General features: G+C 39.6%; 1 protein-coding gene and 1 long non-coding RNA gene across 3 annotated transcripts in view; one reads left to right on the forward strand and one right to left on the reverse strand.

The window, feature by feature from the left end:
* Positions 1 to 3,470: 3,470 nt before the first annotated feature.
* Positions 3,471 to 11,029, reverse strand: PLAU (plasminogen activator, urokinase). 2 transcript variants are annotated; one of them, XM_021549006.3, is made up of 11 exons: positions 10,987 to 11,029; positions 9,332 to 9,442; positions 8,695 to 8,746; positions 8,424 to 8,528; positions 7,720 to 7,885; positions 7,376 to 7,461; positions 7,066 to 7,255; positions 6,286 to 6,440; positions 5,221 to 5,361; positions 4,508 to 4,656; positions 3,471 to 3,706 (listed from the first exon to the last, which is right to left on the reverse strand). In XM_021549006.3, exons 2-11 carry the CDS (start codon positions 9,389 to 9,391, stop codon positions 3,512 to 3,514), a joined length of 1,299 nt encoding a protein of 432 aa, XP_021404681.2. In that variant the 5' UTR covers positions 9,392 to 9,442; positions 10,987 to 11,029; the 3' UTR covers positions 3,471 to 3,511. The 2 variants fall into 2 exon arrangements, with proteins under 2 accessions (XP_021404681.2, XP_021404674.2); XM_021548999.3 differs by lacking the exon at positions 10,987 to 11,029 and having other exon boundaries at positions 9,332 to 9,509.
* Positions 11,030 to 11,118: 89 nt separating this feature from the next.
* LOC110480774 (uncharacterized) overlaps positions 11,119 to 14,204 on the forward strand; it is a 55,853-nt gene continuing 52,767 nt past the window's right edge. Inside the window, exons 1-2 of the long non-coding RNA XR_002467157.2 lie at positions 11,119 to 11,217; positions 12,285 to 12,402. This is a non-coding gene — a long non-coding RNA (uncharacterized LOC110480774). The remainder of the gene's footprint in view (positions 11,218 to 12,284; positions 12,403 to 14,204) is intronic.

Consider the following 14,204-nt stretch of genomic DNA (forward strand, 5'->3'; position numbering starts at 1 on the left):
ATTAAGTACATAGTGGGTCTGCATGCATTTTCATGCTTGACTTCTGCATCTCATTTTGCTGTTCATTAGGTATATAGTCCTTGTTCCTTCAAATGCATGTTTCCACTTCTCATAGTTCCATTTCATTCACTTGCCAAAAGGTTAAACAGCACAACCCAAATTCTGATCAGATTGCCCACTTGTATATTGCATGAGATGTGGTGGGTTTAGAAGAGTTATGCCAAACCAAGTTTGAACCCAGATTTTTTATTCAATGAATATGTAGTGTTTCAAATATGTCACTTTTTTTACTTCAGCTTGAGATGGAGATATCTGAAACTTGAAATTACAAGACTGATGGATGCAGAAATATTTGATTTTCTTTTTATGGATAAATTCTGTACTCGTTAGGCCTAAAACAAGAGCTGTGGTTAGGTGTCAAAAGTGAGCCAAAGGCTTAGTGACCAAATAGTCGTGTTGAGTTTTTAGTTCAGGTTTCAATATGCACAAGCAAAATACTCTCATGCATACAATTCCACATGGAAGTGGTATAACAAATAGGTGATGATGTGTTGCATTACCTCATCCTTTTGGGTTTTTTTTAAACAGATTTTATTTTTAGGTGGTTTGAGTCAGATTTTAGTTTCACTTCCATGTAGAAAGCTTCAGCTATATAAGGTCAAGTGGTCTGTTCATTCAGGATGGATCACTTCCTTCTAAGAGTTGACAGGTTAAACAAGCTTCCTAGTGCTCTGGACACATCAGATAGTGCTTTTTCCTCTTTATTTGATGTGTGTCTTCTGTGGAAGGATTGAAGATAAGTAGGAACTTTGAGATCATGTTAGTCATGCTTCTAAGGCTTCCGAGAGCATGGTCTCTTCACTTGGGCTGATGCCCACCTCTGAGCTGTTTAGTCTAAATACTTGTTGGACTCCTGTTCCTCTCTAGTCCCAGCAAATACCTGAAGGCAATGAACCATATTAACTAAGAGTAGCTTTATGATACCAAATTTTGTCTTGCATTATGTTTGTACCCAGCAGATACCTAATATCTCCCAAAACCATTCTCTCTCTGGTCATGCTCTTGTCATTCTGCAGGTTTGCTAGCCTGTGTGTACAGTTCTCTGGGCCGTTTCCATTTTCACCAGCACCTCAACCTGGATCAACATCTGCTTACTCTCTGTAACATGGACAGAGAATATTTCCTGTGGATTCTATTGCAGGAAGAGGAAGCTTTGCAAAACTGTGCTCTCATCTTTGCCCTTTGTTTCTCTAGGCTCTTATAACTAGCCAGGCAGCTGATACTGTAGCTGTGGGGCCAAAATTATGCAAAGAACATTGAAATAGGCTATATAAAATGGTAACAGCCAGAGGAGAGGTGTATGTATAATGTATGTTTGTCTAAGAATTTAATTTTTTGTTTAATTAACTTATCCAATAGAAACTAAAGAACAAAAAAGATGCACACCCAATCAGCATCTAAATGCTCTCTGCCTTCAAGATCCTATCTTTATTTATACTTCGCCTAGACTTCAGGCTGAAGGAGTCCTAAATGCATGTTTTATTTTTCACTCCTTTTTCATTCTTACTTATATTTACAGTGATAGAAATAAGTTGAAACTTAAGTTATATCTCTGCATAGAAAAAGCCTAGAGGAATTGATGATAAATGTGCTGTTCATAGCAATGAAAATCCATTAAGGTATTTTTATTCTCTACCTTTACAATCAAATACTGAAGTAAGAAATTTGTAGCATGACAAAAGACATGCTTAAAACCTAGTATATTTTTTGTCTAAAACTGTATTGTCATTGCTTACTTTGGGCATGGAGCATTCTTTGACAGGACTGGTCAAGTCATCCTGGTAGTTACTGTCAAAAGAAGCGGTGAAGAGGTGCTTTTCTTCTCACAGTCCCCAGTCTCCCATCTCTCTTTCTAGCTCCAGAAAGAATGCAGCTGTAACCAACTCCCTGCACAAACTTGAATCAGGAGTCCACAAACTTACCCCAGATAACTCTACCACACACAGTGGTAAACTCTGCTCATAAATTTGCAGATCCCAACTACGAGTTGTATTGCCTAACAGTTTGCAATCAAGCACTGTCAGTAATCATTTCATGTTTCAGTAGTGCTTGGTGTCTCTGTCCACCACTGGGCTGTCAGGGCATTAGTCACAGTACTGTCACACAGCTGTCAACTCTCGCTCCTGACAGCTCAGAGCCAGGCAGATCTGTGGGAAAAGGGAAGTACTGTCCCACCCCTTTTATAGAAAGGGACTGAAGTCTGAGGACACATGACCACAATAACAGCACTGCAAAGAGTGGAGATGTTACCTAGTTCAGTCTTCAGTCTCAAGGACCAGACTTCATCAAGGTTCTTCTTCCTATCATTCCATCACCAGTGTGCAAGGTTGATATACCCAGACCACATGAAGCAACAGCTGTAGTAGCCTTTTCACAAACACCCATGAGCTTTTTGGAAAAAGAGAATTTATCTTATGCATGTCAAATCCTTCACTAATCAGAAAGTTCAAATATTTATGTTTTACTAAGGAAGATTACAGTCAGATTAGAACTTAATAATGACAATTCTCTTTTGAGTCACCCTTCTATTTTCCAGAGAGGAGAAACAAACACATAAGAAGAAGTTTTTTTAATGATATTTAACATCCATAATACAAACAATAAGTTAAACACAGTAAAAATAATTTAAATAAAGATTGAGGTTCCAGCCCTCAGACAAATAATACAAATCTACAAAACAATAAGTTTAAAAATAAACCCAGAATAAGTCTTATAGAAAAAAAAAAAAACTTCCATATAATATCAGTTAAATGAATCGAAATAAATTTCTGACTTTTGATGCTGCAGCATTCAACTAATGCCAAGTCCTTAAATCTTCTCCAGGGTGCAGAGGTACATGTAGAGACATAATCAGACTTTCCAGGGAACACAGACACCTTCACATGTCACCTGGAAGTCCAGCAAGTTTCCCATTTGCCTTTTTGCAGCACAGTTCTTAAGTGAAATACATTAAGAGTTTGTAATGCTGACTCAGCTACTACTTTTTTGCCCCCAACTTTTTGATGCCAAGCCTGATCACATTCTCAGTACTGGTCTTAACAGGCTAGGTTTGTGGGACTTGAGACAGTATTATTCAGTACAATGAGGGGAGATTTTGGACTCAGGTCAGGTATAAAATGAGTACTTAAGTAAGTTGAAACTGTATCAATATTTCCAGAGAAAATGCTGGTTCATAAATGAAGTAGACAGCTAACTAGCTATGCATAGTATCATGCATGGGAATACTCATTTAAATGTTAAATATTTTAGCTTCCCACTGAGTGGTTTCCAGGTATTTCAGAGTAGTAAGATAATACATCAACCCTCTCTCTGCCTCATGCTTCAGGAACACTGATGTGACTGACCACACAAGCATTCAAAATGAAAGCCGCTCATGGCATTCAGGTCTTCACTGTCCCGGTGTCAGTATAGGCATAATTTTGTTCATTTCAGTCCAGCTGTCAAAAATAAGTCACTTTGGTTCAGGAAGAAAACGACTTTTGGCAGCTAGCCCATTCATGCTAGTATCAATCCAGTTAAGGTACTGAGTAACTCTGGTATAAACACCAGGTTTGTTTTCCTTTGCACAGCCATCTCCCCAGCTGACAATCCCATAAACCATCATCCTGCCATTGTGCTCACAGACCATGGGGCCACCGGAATCTCCCTGACAACAGAAAAAGAACGTGTTAGGTCATTTTCTGCAGATGGAGCCTATGACTGTTTAGAGATAAGCAAGCTAGTAAAGACCTTTGAGCTAAAGCTTTGATCTTTGAGAACATTGGTTTGGCATCTGCTGTGACTTGAACAGTCTGTAAAGCTGAGGAGGCCTCTAGTTCCCCCAGGATACCAGGAGAATTGTTACCTTGGAAAACAATCCTCCATCCCCATCCTAAGTTTACAAGCACTGATACTAGATTAGTGATTCAAGGTCAAGGCCAACGTGCCCTATTCGTTATCACAGAATTGTCTCCCTGTCCATAAAGTACTTTTACACTTGAGGATGCTTGTTCTTTTCAGAGGCTCCTATGGTCACTCTGCCCAGTAAGGTGCAGGGAAATAAATCCCATTTTGAGGAACCTGGAGGAACTCAGTGTGCCCTGTAATCTAGCCTTGCAAAGCTATAGTTAATATGCAAACTGAGATTAGAATAGTTGCTAGTATAGCTCTGATGGATATCTATCAGCTATTGCTTGAATAGATTGAAAATAAGGCCTTAAGGAAAAACAGTAGCTAAGATACTGCACTTCTTGCACCTCCAAAAAAGGTCCTGGAGGGGGTATAACCTGGGTTCCAATTTCATTCCAGATTTTTGGCCACACAACAGGTCAACTCCACTTAATATAGTAATTTCTAGTTACATTAGAGACTCTCGTGACTAATAGAATTACAAGATGCTGCCAGCTGATCCATATAGTAGTGTACGTGCATTTGAAATTATTTAGAAAATAAATCAAACCAATTTTACCTTGCAGGCATCAATCTGCCATGCGGGATCCCCAGCACAGACCATGTTGTCAGTAACTCTAATATTGTCGTAGTATTCATATTTGCATTTTCTCTGTGATATTAAGTTCACAGTGGCTGACATCAGTCTTTGAGCATAGAAGATGTCATCTGCACAAAAAAAAGTATTCCATTATTTTCACCCTCCAAGAAACAAAAAGCAAGAAACCACCCATAACAATTTCTGCAATTAACACAGCCATTCAAATTTTCCATTGAGGTTCTTACTTCCACCTTATGCAGTATTAGTTTGCTTTTACTGTTCATAAATAAGTTTTAAAGAGAAAAACAAATGATCCAAATGCAAAAGATAAAGTTTTAGGCTTTAAAGGGAAAGTTTGATAATTTTTGATGGAAATTCTGGACAAATGCAATCCTTTGCTAATCCTCCCACACACCTTTAATTTTTTCTGCTGCTCATCACATCAGAAACCATAAAAATTGTGGTTTACAAAATTGCCTTACTTTGTATGGTTGATGAGAGAGAGAAGCATCAGATAGGAAATGCCAAACAACTAGAGAAGCTGATAGCAAAGGTCATCTTCATGAGATGCATATGGAATGCATACAATAGAGAGGAATCCTTTTTTAATACTTCACAGATAGTGGTGTAAAAATCATCACATTCCCACCATTGTGGAAGACTAACTTCGGGAAGAGAAGTAATTTACTCACAAAAATCTTGTTTTCCATAGCCAGCTATTTCACAGTGAGTATTCTCTTTTAAGTAAAGGTTCCTCTCTGGCAAGCAGACTGTTCTGACGTACTTGGATTCTACTGCACACTGTCCAGAAGTTGTCTTTATCCTTACCAAAGCTATGAACCAAATCAGAAAAGATACAGTTAACTTTGTAAAGCAAGTTTTTCCCCTCAAGTTCTGACAATAGCAGTGCTTGGTACAGTTAATTGGAATAGTTACAATTATATTTAGTTCTGGTTACACAAGGCTCCCCTCATTGCTTTTGGAATGAGTCATTACTTAATAATAACAAACATTAGTTTCCCAACACTAAAATTGACAAATGTTCCCACTTGAACTTGTTTCCTCAAAGGATAGGGGCTGATAGCTCAGGCAAAGATAATCCACAAGAGTATCTTTGGATGTCTCAAAGATCAACTTTCTCACTGGCTGTAGAGGTTGATACCCACTATCCTGAATGGCTTACACAGATATTCTTGGATTTTCTTTACTTTAGAAGCAGCAGGAATCTGGAAGAGGTGGTAGAATTCTAAGTGTCAAGTATAAGAGTGACAAGTCTGTTCTGTTCAAGTTGCAAAAACCCATCTCTGACATGGTTGCTTTAGGAATAGGCTAGTGAAACCCAGACTTCCATAAAAGTCTGAATTAATTCAGGATACCCTTCAGCTAATGAGGTGGCTGATATGGCATTCTCATGCTATATGATGAACCTACTGTGCATGCATTTTTTCATATTTTACTATACATACAGTCTGATCTTTAGACACATAATGAAATGGCAGAAATGCAATGCTGCCACCAGTGCTTATGGAAAAGCCATGTCTTCACAGGTCCAGAGACTGCCTGCCAGGTAATGCATCTGATATGTATCACAAACAAAACTTATACAAGTGCAAAAACTGTCAGCACAGGCGTAGTTTTCAGGCTGTTCCTGTTCCCCTTCTTCCCATCTCTGGTTCTGGTCTTTTAGATGTATGCCACAATTATGCAGCCTTCACCTACCCCAGTGTGTTAAAGGCTTTTATCAAGACAACACTTACCAATATCATTCTCATTGCCACCTGTGTCATCTGTGAAGTCAGGGTGAGAGATGATCTCGTCAACTATGAATACTTGTTCTTTATCATCAGTAACATTCAGCATGGACTTTCCAAGGAACACTTTGTAGATAGATTTGTTTATTGGTCTTCTTGACCTTAGTAAGAATAGAGAGATTGATGAAGACCACTGATATCTGAGTAAGGTCAACAACTGATATCTAGTCTCAGTTCTGTTTCATATTTATTTTAATGCTGATAAGAAAAAGTAAACTTTAGTCTGCTTTGAAAGTTGATCCAATATTCTGAAAAAAAGCATCTTAATTTTCCATTTGAAGGGATTAAGATGGATATTCAGACATTTTGAAACATGCCTAACTAGTTGCTACTAATGAAAGGCGTTGGCCTTAAGAACCCCGTACAGATGCCAAAAAGATCAGCTTTCCATAGAAAAGTCAACAACAAACACCTACAGATGTATTACACAGCTCATCATCAGTACAATTATTAGGTTTGGGGAAGGGCTGAGGTAAAAATGAAATCCTGGCACCAATATACACTGAATTGTTTAAAATGCATCCCCCACCCAACTGTCCACATCTTGCTTGTTCATTCTGCTAGATGCAGGCTTCCAGAGGCTTAATGTTTCTTTTAGTGCTCTTGTTCAATCAAAGGAACATTCTTACTGTGGTGCATATTCCAAAGGGTTGCCCAGGGAGCATCACACCAAGAAATCAGTTGAAGAAAGCATCAAATAAGAGGTCCATGGAATTGTAAACTTACGGAGTGTGGAAACAGTGTGCTGCTGTGAGCACCCAGCACGGGTCAATGAGGCTGCCCCCACACAGGAAGTGATCCATGCCCCTCACAGTTTGGAAGATGCCAGCTATCCAAGGCTGAGACTCAACCTCTGCCTGCCTTCCACCAACAATCTTGAAGTTCTTGCTGATGCTCCTTTGACCACATGTAGGCCCTGTGAAAGGGAAGATTTTATTCAGATGTTCTTACAAAAACTCCAAACTTGTGCTATTAAAAATAAAATTTTAAAAAACCAAACAAAACCCCCAATTGTGTTGAAACTAATATTACTTACCACACTTCTCTATGTTGCAAGGTGTTTCTTGAATGGCAGATCCCCTTTTGGTGTAACACCAAGGTCTGCTCCTTCCATTTGGGTTTCTAAAAGATAAAAAGAGCTCTTTTCATAAGGGCAGTTTTAAGAATTCATAGTATTTTAAAATTCAAGTCATCTGGAAAAAACAAAATATTCTCTTGCAAGATATGCCAGGGAAAATAATGCTTAAGAAATTCACATTCCAAATACTTTTAGTCAATAATTCAGCTCTGTAATGTTATTTTTAAAAACATGTTTCTCAGTGAAGCATCTCTGGGGCTATGATAATGGAAGTATCACAAGAACAGTGATGCTTTTCTTACCTGCAGTAGCTGTGTTTGCCCAGCCCAAGCTGCAAAGCACTCTCTGAGTAAGCATGGTAATGACCCCTCCTGATTAGTGAGGGTAAGTTCCATGGCAAACATTTGTCTTCTGTTGCCATCCCTCTGTAGTCCTCCCCATTTTCAGTATAGCATGTGCTGTCAGTGTCTGAGAAAATAAATACTTTATTAGCAGCATACTCTTGTTTATAATTGTTCTATGACAGACATGGACAAATCCTTCTAATGAGGAAAAAAGTTCTTGCATTACATGCAAAAACAGGTGCAAAATCCACACTGACTAGATACTGTTATTAAATTTGCTCTGTATGGATTTTGAGCATTGAGTATCTTACACTTTAAAGCATGCATATTAATTATTTAACAGTTGAAGTGAAGTTCACAACCTAATAAGTTTGTCTGCTTCTGACCACCCACAAACTAGTTCATTTTTTCCACCCCAAACTAAAAATAAGTTTGAGGTAGGCAACCTTAGTGAGGAGGCAGGGACAAAAAAATTAGAGATCCTGATTTTGCATCAACATTTACTTGCTTCTCCTCATTTAGTCTGTTAGCATAAACTGCTAAAGGCTATCCAGTCATGTTTCTGAGTAATGTTTTCACTTGCCATTTCATATTAATTCTTTGACTATCTTTTAGACCTTTCCAGTCAATTTAGTTAGCATTAAGGAAGACAGATACTCTACCTAGTTCACAGTGAATCCCAGTGTATCCATCTGGACATATGCAACGAGTAATTCCACTAAAGAGGTAATAGCTAATGCATCTTCCACCATTCAAACAAAGGCATTCTGTAAGTAAAAGACATCACTAATTATAGGCAAAACATATGAGTGCAGAGGTGAAATGTAATTAAAAACTAAGTTTTAGGGTGTTTCAGTATCATTAAGGGTCTTCTTGTATGAGTACAGGATAATAAGTTCCTTTTAGGTTCAAATAGAACAGGCAGATGCTTACCCTTGTGTTCTGATCTGCGTTTATATAGCTTGTAGTATTTCCAGCTATAAATCTATAGGAAAAGAAAAAAAAAGGATTTTTAAGGAGGCAGTTCCTTTTACGTGGTTTGATCATCCTTTCCCTACTGCATATCTTCAACAGTTTAGTTTTTTGCATGTAGCTACCTGCTGAATATGCTCTGTGAAATCTGGATATGAATGAGAAGTGGAGGTCTAATTAAGCAAAGCTGAATGAGGAAGGAAAACAAATCCCATGTCATGCAAAGAAAAGCCACAAAGAAAACCCCAAAAAAACCAGGATCAGAAAAACCCCACTGAACTGTGCCACTGCATCAGGTAATATTGCAATTATTTGTGCTGTAAGAACATAAGCAGCTCTTAATCATCACTGTCCCTAAAACAGGGAAGGAAAGTTCACCCTCTCCACCAAGCAGTGCAGCAAAGATGCAACATCCATCAATTGCCCCTATTGTTTTGGTGACTTTGGTACTTCACATTTGTGCCATAGAATGAAAGCAAAAAATTTTATTCAACAATGGATTGTTGTTCTGTCCTTCAAGGTTTTGCCTCTGCTTTGCAGGCTGGCTATACCTTTCTCCATTAAATAAGATTAGGTTTTTGAGATACTTAAAACTTACAGACTCTAGTCCCGTGACAAGTGTACCCAAGGTTACTGTGAGGAAGATGAGTAGCTTCATGTTGTTAGTTAACTTCTCCCTTTGTTCTTCTTCTATCGGTATTCTTTGATTCTGAAAATAAAAGAGGAATTTCATGTCATGCTGTAGCCTGCAGTGTCAGCTTTCTTGCTTCTGTTTCAGAATAAATTACAAGACAACTGATGAAGAATTAAGCTTTTACTTGCAGCAGGATAGCTGCTTGTTATTTCCATATATTAAATTAGAGGTTATACTTTGACGCTTTTTTTGTACAGGCAGCAATACAACCAGAATTTTTTAAGAGTGTAATTGAAGCAGGGAAAGAGAATTTGTAAAAAATCCATACTCCATTTTAGCAGTATGGACTAAAAGTTGGAAATTGGCAGATGCATTTAGCTGCTATCCAACTGTTTGTACCTATCTATCTGGCCATTGCCACCTTCAAGGAAAGCACTGAGCAGGCAGCTTCAGGGGGTGAAAGAGAAGGCTCCGTTTTTTAGTACCTCTGTAGTTATCAGCTGCATATTGAGGCTCAGCACTTAGGTAAACCTGGCCACCTGACCAAGTGCCTCTGACCACTGCCAACTCTTAAAAATCTGCTGGTGATGTTGCCTCACTTATTTTCAGTATTAGAGGTTTACAACATATTCTGTCTTGATTTCTTATATGCAGCTGGATCTTGTAGCCAAGCATGTATAGCAATCTTTCCAATGGCAAATAATTATCTTGTAAGAACAATGGGGGTACAATAAAGTCCCATATGTCTTTTTCTCTTCTTAAATTGCAATGCAAGTCATGGGATTATTTTTTTTAAAGCATTCTCACTTTTAGAAAACTGTACAACTTGATTTTTAAAAGATGACTCTCAGCTATATTTACATTAGCAAAAAAAGCAATGCAGTAGAAGAGGATGTATGGAACTGAGCTAGTGCTAAAGACCTGCTCCACACTGTACCTGCTTCAGAGTTCTACACTGGACTAATTCCAGTTTGGTCCTGCAGACTGAATGTCTGCTGATATGTGGATTGCACCTTCTAGTTTTACTTTATTTGGAAGAAATAGAGTGCAAGTACTCTATAGCTCATTACTGAACACTCCTAACACATGTTAAGTTCACATGCACAGTGGTGTAGACTAAAACATAGTGTATAGAGAAGATCAGTAGATTCATTTGGAAAATAGACACTACACAAATTAAAATGCTAATGCAGATGCAACCTTTGCTGGTAAGCAGGTATCATAATGCAAGAAAGCAAATCATACATCAGGTACTTGGCTGTGTATGCTTTTCAGATTCAGATGAAATTTCAGCAGCTATAGTTCCCTTAAACATTATTATGACAATTATTTTTAGCATATTTGGCAGCAATGAAAGCAATTTACTCTTTGCTCCTATAGTTACTTTCTCAGGCCCAGCCTCCACAGCACAAACAGCAGTACTGCTGATTCCTTTAAAAATTCTGACAGACTATGGCAACTAGAACTGACCTTCCCCGCAGCCGCGATACTACATCGCGGCAGCTTTTTTTCCTTTTTGAATTTCAATGTAATTTTAAGAGCAATCGCTTCACCCCGATCTATTTAGACGCGGCACTGGCGCCTGAGCTGCCGACTGGGGTGAAGGACGCGGCACTTACCGGCGGCGGTGCGAGCTGGCGGAGCTGCAGCGGCGGCGGAGCTGCAGCGGGGCTGGCGCAGCGCGGCGCGGGCTCTATAAAGGCCGGCCCGGGGCGGGGCCGCCGCCGCTCGGCGCTCCGGCGCGCTGCTCACCGAGCGGCGCCGTGACTCAAGGAGGAAATTTTTTTATGCTGCTTTCTAGTTTCGGGGAAGGGGAGTACAGTCAGGGCGAGTACACAGCTTTGTTCGGGGTAAGATTTCTGGAAGGGGCTCCTTGGCTTCCCCGCGGCAGTCAGCAATTCATTAGGGACATTTATAAAAGCAAAAGAGAAACGTGAGTGAGAGCTATGAAAGGAATGACTAGAAACATGCCTGGAGACATGTCAGAATGATAACAGTGGTAACATGTATGTATACATACATTAGCAATAAACACGGAATGATTATGAAACGTGCCTGGGAGCACAAGCAAATGTGGTGTATTTTATTCATATGGTGTTACCCATAATGAGAGAAACACAAATGATTTTTTAATTAACAGAGGATTAAACTCGTTCAGGTGTGGGTAAAACACAGCCCGCTGGGAGGGAGTATTGGGTCAAAATGTGCTCTTGAAACACTGGGTGTGTTTTCAGAGATCTGTCTGCAGCTGAAACACAGGACATCGAGGCGAATACGGCGCAGTTCTCATGCCAGCTGGAATCTGTTAGGACACAGATTAGGGGCTTACTGCGGGTGCTAAACTCATCTCCTCCAAATTATTTATGCTCCCTTGGCCCTGAGCAATCTTCTGCTCGTGAGAAAGTGGTCATGGTTTCCTTATAATTTCTGCCTCCCAAAGAAGTATTCAAAGCGTTCATTTCATGAGATGAGGATGGAGATTTGAAATGACAGATGTCTAAGAATGCAGAACCAGCACAATAGCTAGTCTTTCCTGGCCCAGTTAAATGTGATTTTGTTCATATTATGCTGCAATGTTATAGCAATGCAGTGAATAACAGCAAACCAGTACATAATATTTGTGAGTGTATTCATAGGGTTTAGCTTCAGGTAGTGAGGGTGACTAAGGTGAGGTAGGTCTCCAGAGGCTGTGTAGCTGAGGAAAAGCAGTTTCTTTAGAGGTCAGGTCAGAGAAGTAGTTGACCTGTAGAGAAATGTTTTCATAATTTGACAATGCAGATCTTAAGGAGACTACCTTTCTCTGTTTGCCGTGTAACAACTGGTGTGAATCTTCTTCCCTCCCCATTTTCTATCTATGGTATAACCATACCTTTTTTAAGGTCCTATCTTGTTACATTCTCTGTTCCTTTCCGTTCAGATCTTCAGGCTCACATCAGAAGAGATCTCATGTCTGCAGAAAGCACACAGAGTTCACTGAATGGCAGGAACTGAGTCAAGAGAAACAGCTCAAGCTAGAAGTCCATAACTGAACATAGGTAAGGAATGAGCTTTTCTGAATTTCAGGAGAGAAACTTGTCTCACATTCTGTGGTGACTTAATAGATCAACATCACAACTAATTCGACCCTTTAAGAAACAGTGCATAAAGAATAAGAGCAGAATCCCCATGGCACTCTTTATTTCAGAGGAGTGGCCATCAACTAAATTTATCCTAAGGAATTAATTCTGAAGAGGGGAAATAATCCAGATTTTAAAAGCAGTCTTTAACATTTACTCAATTAATTTTAATACACCAACCTTACACATAATAAATTAACAAATAGGTCATAGTTTGATTCAGCAGGGAGAGCAGGGAAAAGCCTGGATGCAGGAAGAAGAAGGGCTCCCCAGGCTTGGGCAGCACCTCTCCTTCCTCCTCCATGCTCCCAAGGAAGACTCTCTAGGCCTTCCTCAGACTCTCCTTCTGGGAAAAAAACCTAGAGCAACTGTGTTTCCTCCTTGATATTTTTGTTTCCTGAGAAGTGTGATCAGTTATCCTCTCCCTGAACCTTTGACCAAGCTGTGCAGATGTCCCCTGTTCCTAATTTTCTCCCTAAAACCTGCAGGTTCATACTTGTTTTCCAGATGCCAGAACCAAAAACTTTTGTTGTCTTCATTCTAACACAAGATACAGCAAAATTCAAATCTCACTTCTTCTGCTATCTGTCATATATTGAGTTTTACTGAAATGCACTTCTTAAGTATATCTAGAAGGCCCCTCTAGAAGGAGAAGTGACTTGGGCTGTGGTGTCACTGTCTTTCAAGCAGACTGGTGACAGCTATGGATCAGAAATTCTGATGTGTTTGTAGTGCTGCTTTAAAGCTCTCAAATTCCTTTGGTCTAAATATTTGTATGACCTAGATAGGTAAATGAGTTATAGTTGGCACTGGACTGCACTGAACTGAAAATGTGGTTTAGTAGAAAGATATTCAAGCTGGCTGCAAATAAGTTTGTTTTGGTGTTCCAAGTAACCTCACAGCTGCATTACATTATCTCTGTGAGCATTTAAATGACACCTAGGGAAGCAGGGATGCATGAGATAATTTCCAGTGCCTAGCTTCACTGAGCTGGCTGATGGCTGGCACAACAAGAGCTGAAATGAAGTTTCAGGTAAAATAAATCCTTGGAACCTTGTCATGTGCTCTGCCTTAAGGCAGAGACCTTGGAAAATCTGTAGCATGGCACTTCTGCCATGTCCTCTCTCTGACCTCAAAGCTGGATCTGCCAGCACAAATGGGAAATGCACATGCTCAGGGAGTGGGAGGGATGAAACAGGACCGGTTCTGCTACCAAGGGATTTTTGGTAGCTTCAGGGTCAGCATTTATTCCTTATTGCATGTCTCAAGAATTTAGAAGGGCCTGGTTACAGGCCATGTCTTCTGTCCAGGACAAGACTGTGATAGGACAGAGGAAAAGCAGGTCTTTATAACTCAAAAGCATAGTTGTTTGGGAAGAATAGTGAATACAGTTAAATGCCTACTGCAAGACTATCAGTGCAAGTGGAACTTACTTGCTCAGTCGATATTGATTATGAGAAGTCATGAGACTTGAAACACTTGTACAGACTCGTGAACAAGTTTTGTATTTTGAGAGCCACATTGTCCTTTCCACAGTTAATTTCCTTTTCCTTTTACATGTCCGTGGTTTCATCACTTTGGTCTTTTACCAAAATTAGGCAGAGGTGTAGGCGGGATGGAAGGAGGAAAGACTTCTGAAGAAAAAGAGGTGGTAAAGGAAGTGTTAGAGTGACCTTGTAGAAGGTACTTTACCTGCTTAGTAGGAATACAGCAACTACATG

This window comes from Lonchura striata, chromosome 7 (assembly GCF_046129695.1).
Source record: "Lonchura striata isolate bLonStr1 chromosome 7, bLonStr1.mat, whole genome shotgun sequence".
Taxonomy (NCBI): Eukaryota; Metazoa; Chordata; class Aves; order Passeriformes; family Estrildidae; genus Lonchura; species Lonchura striata.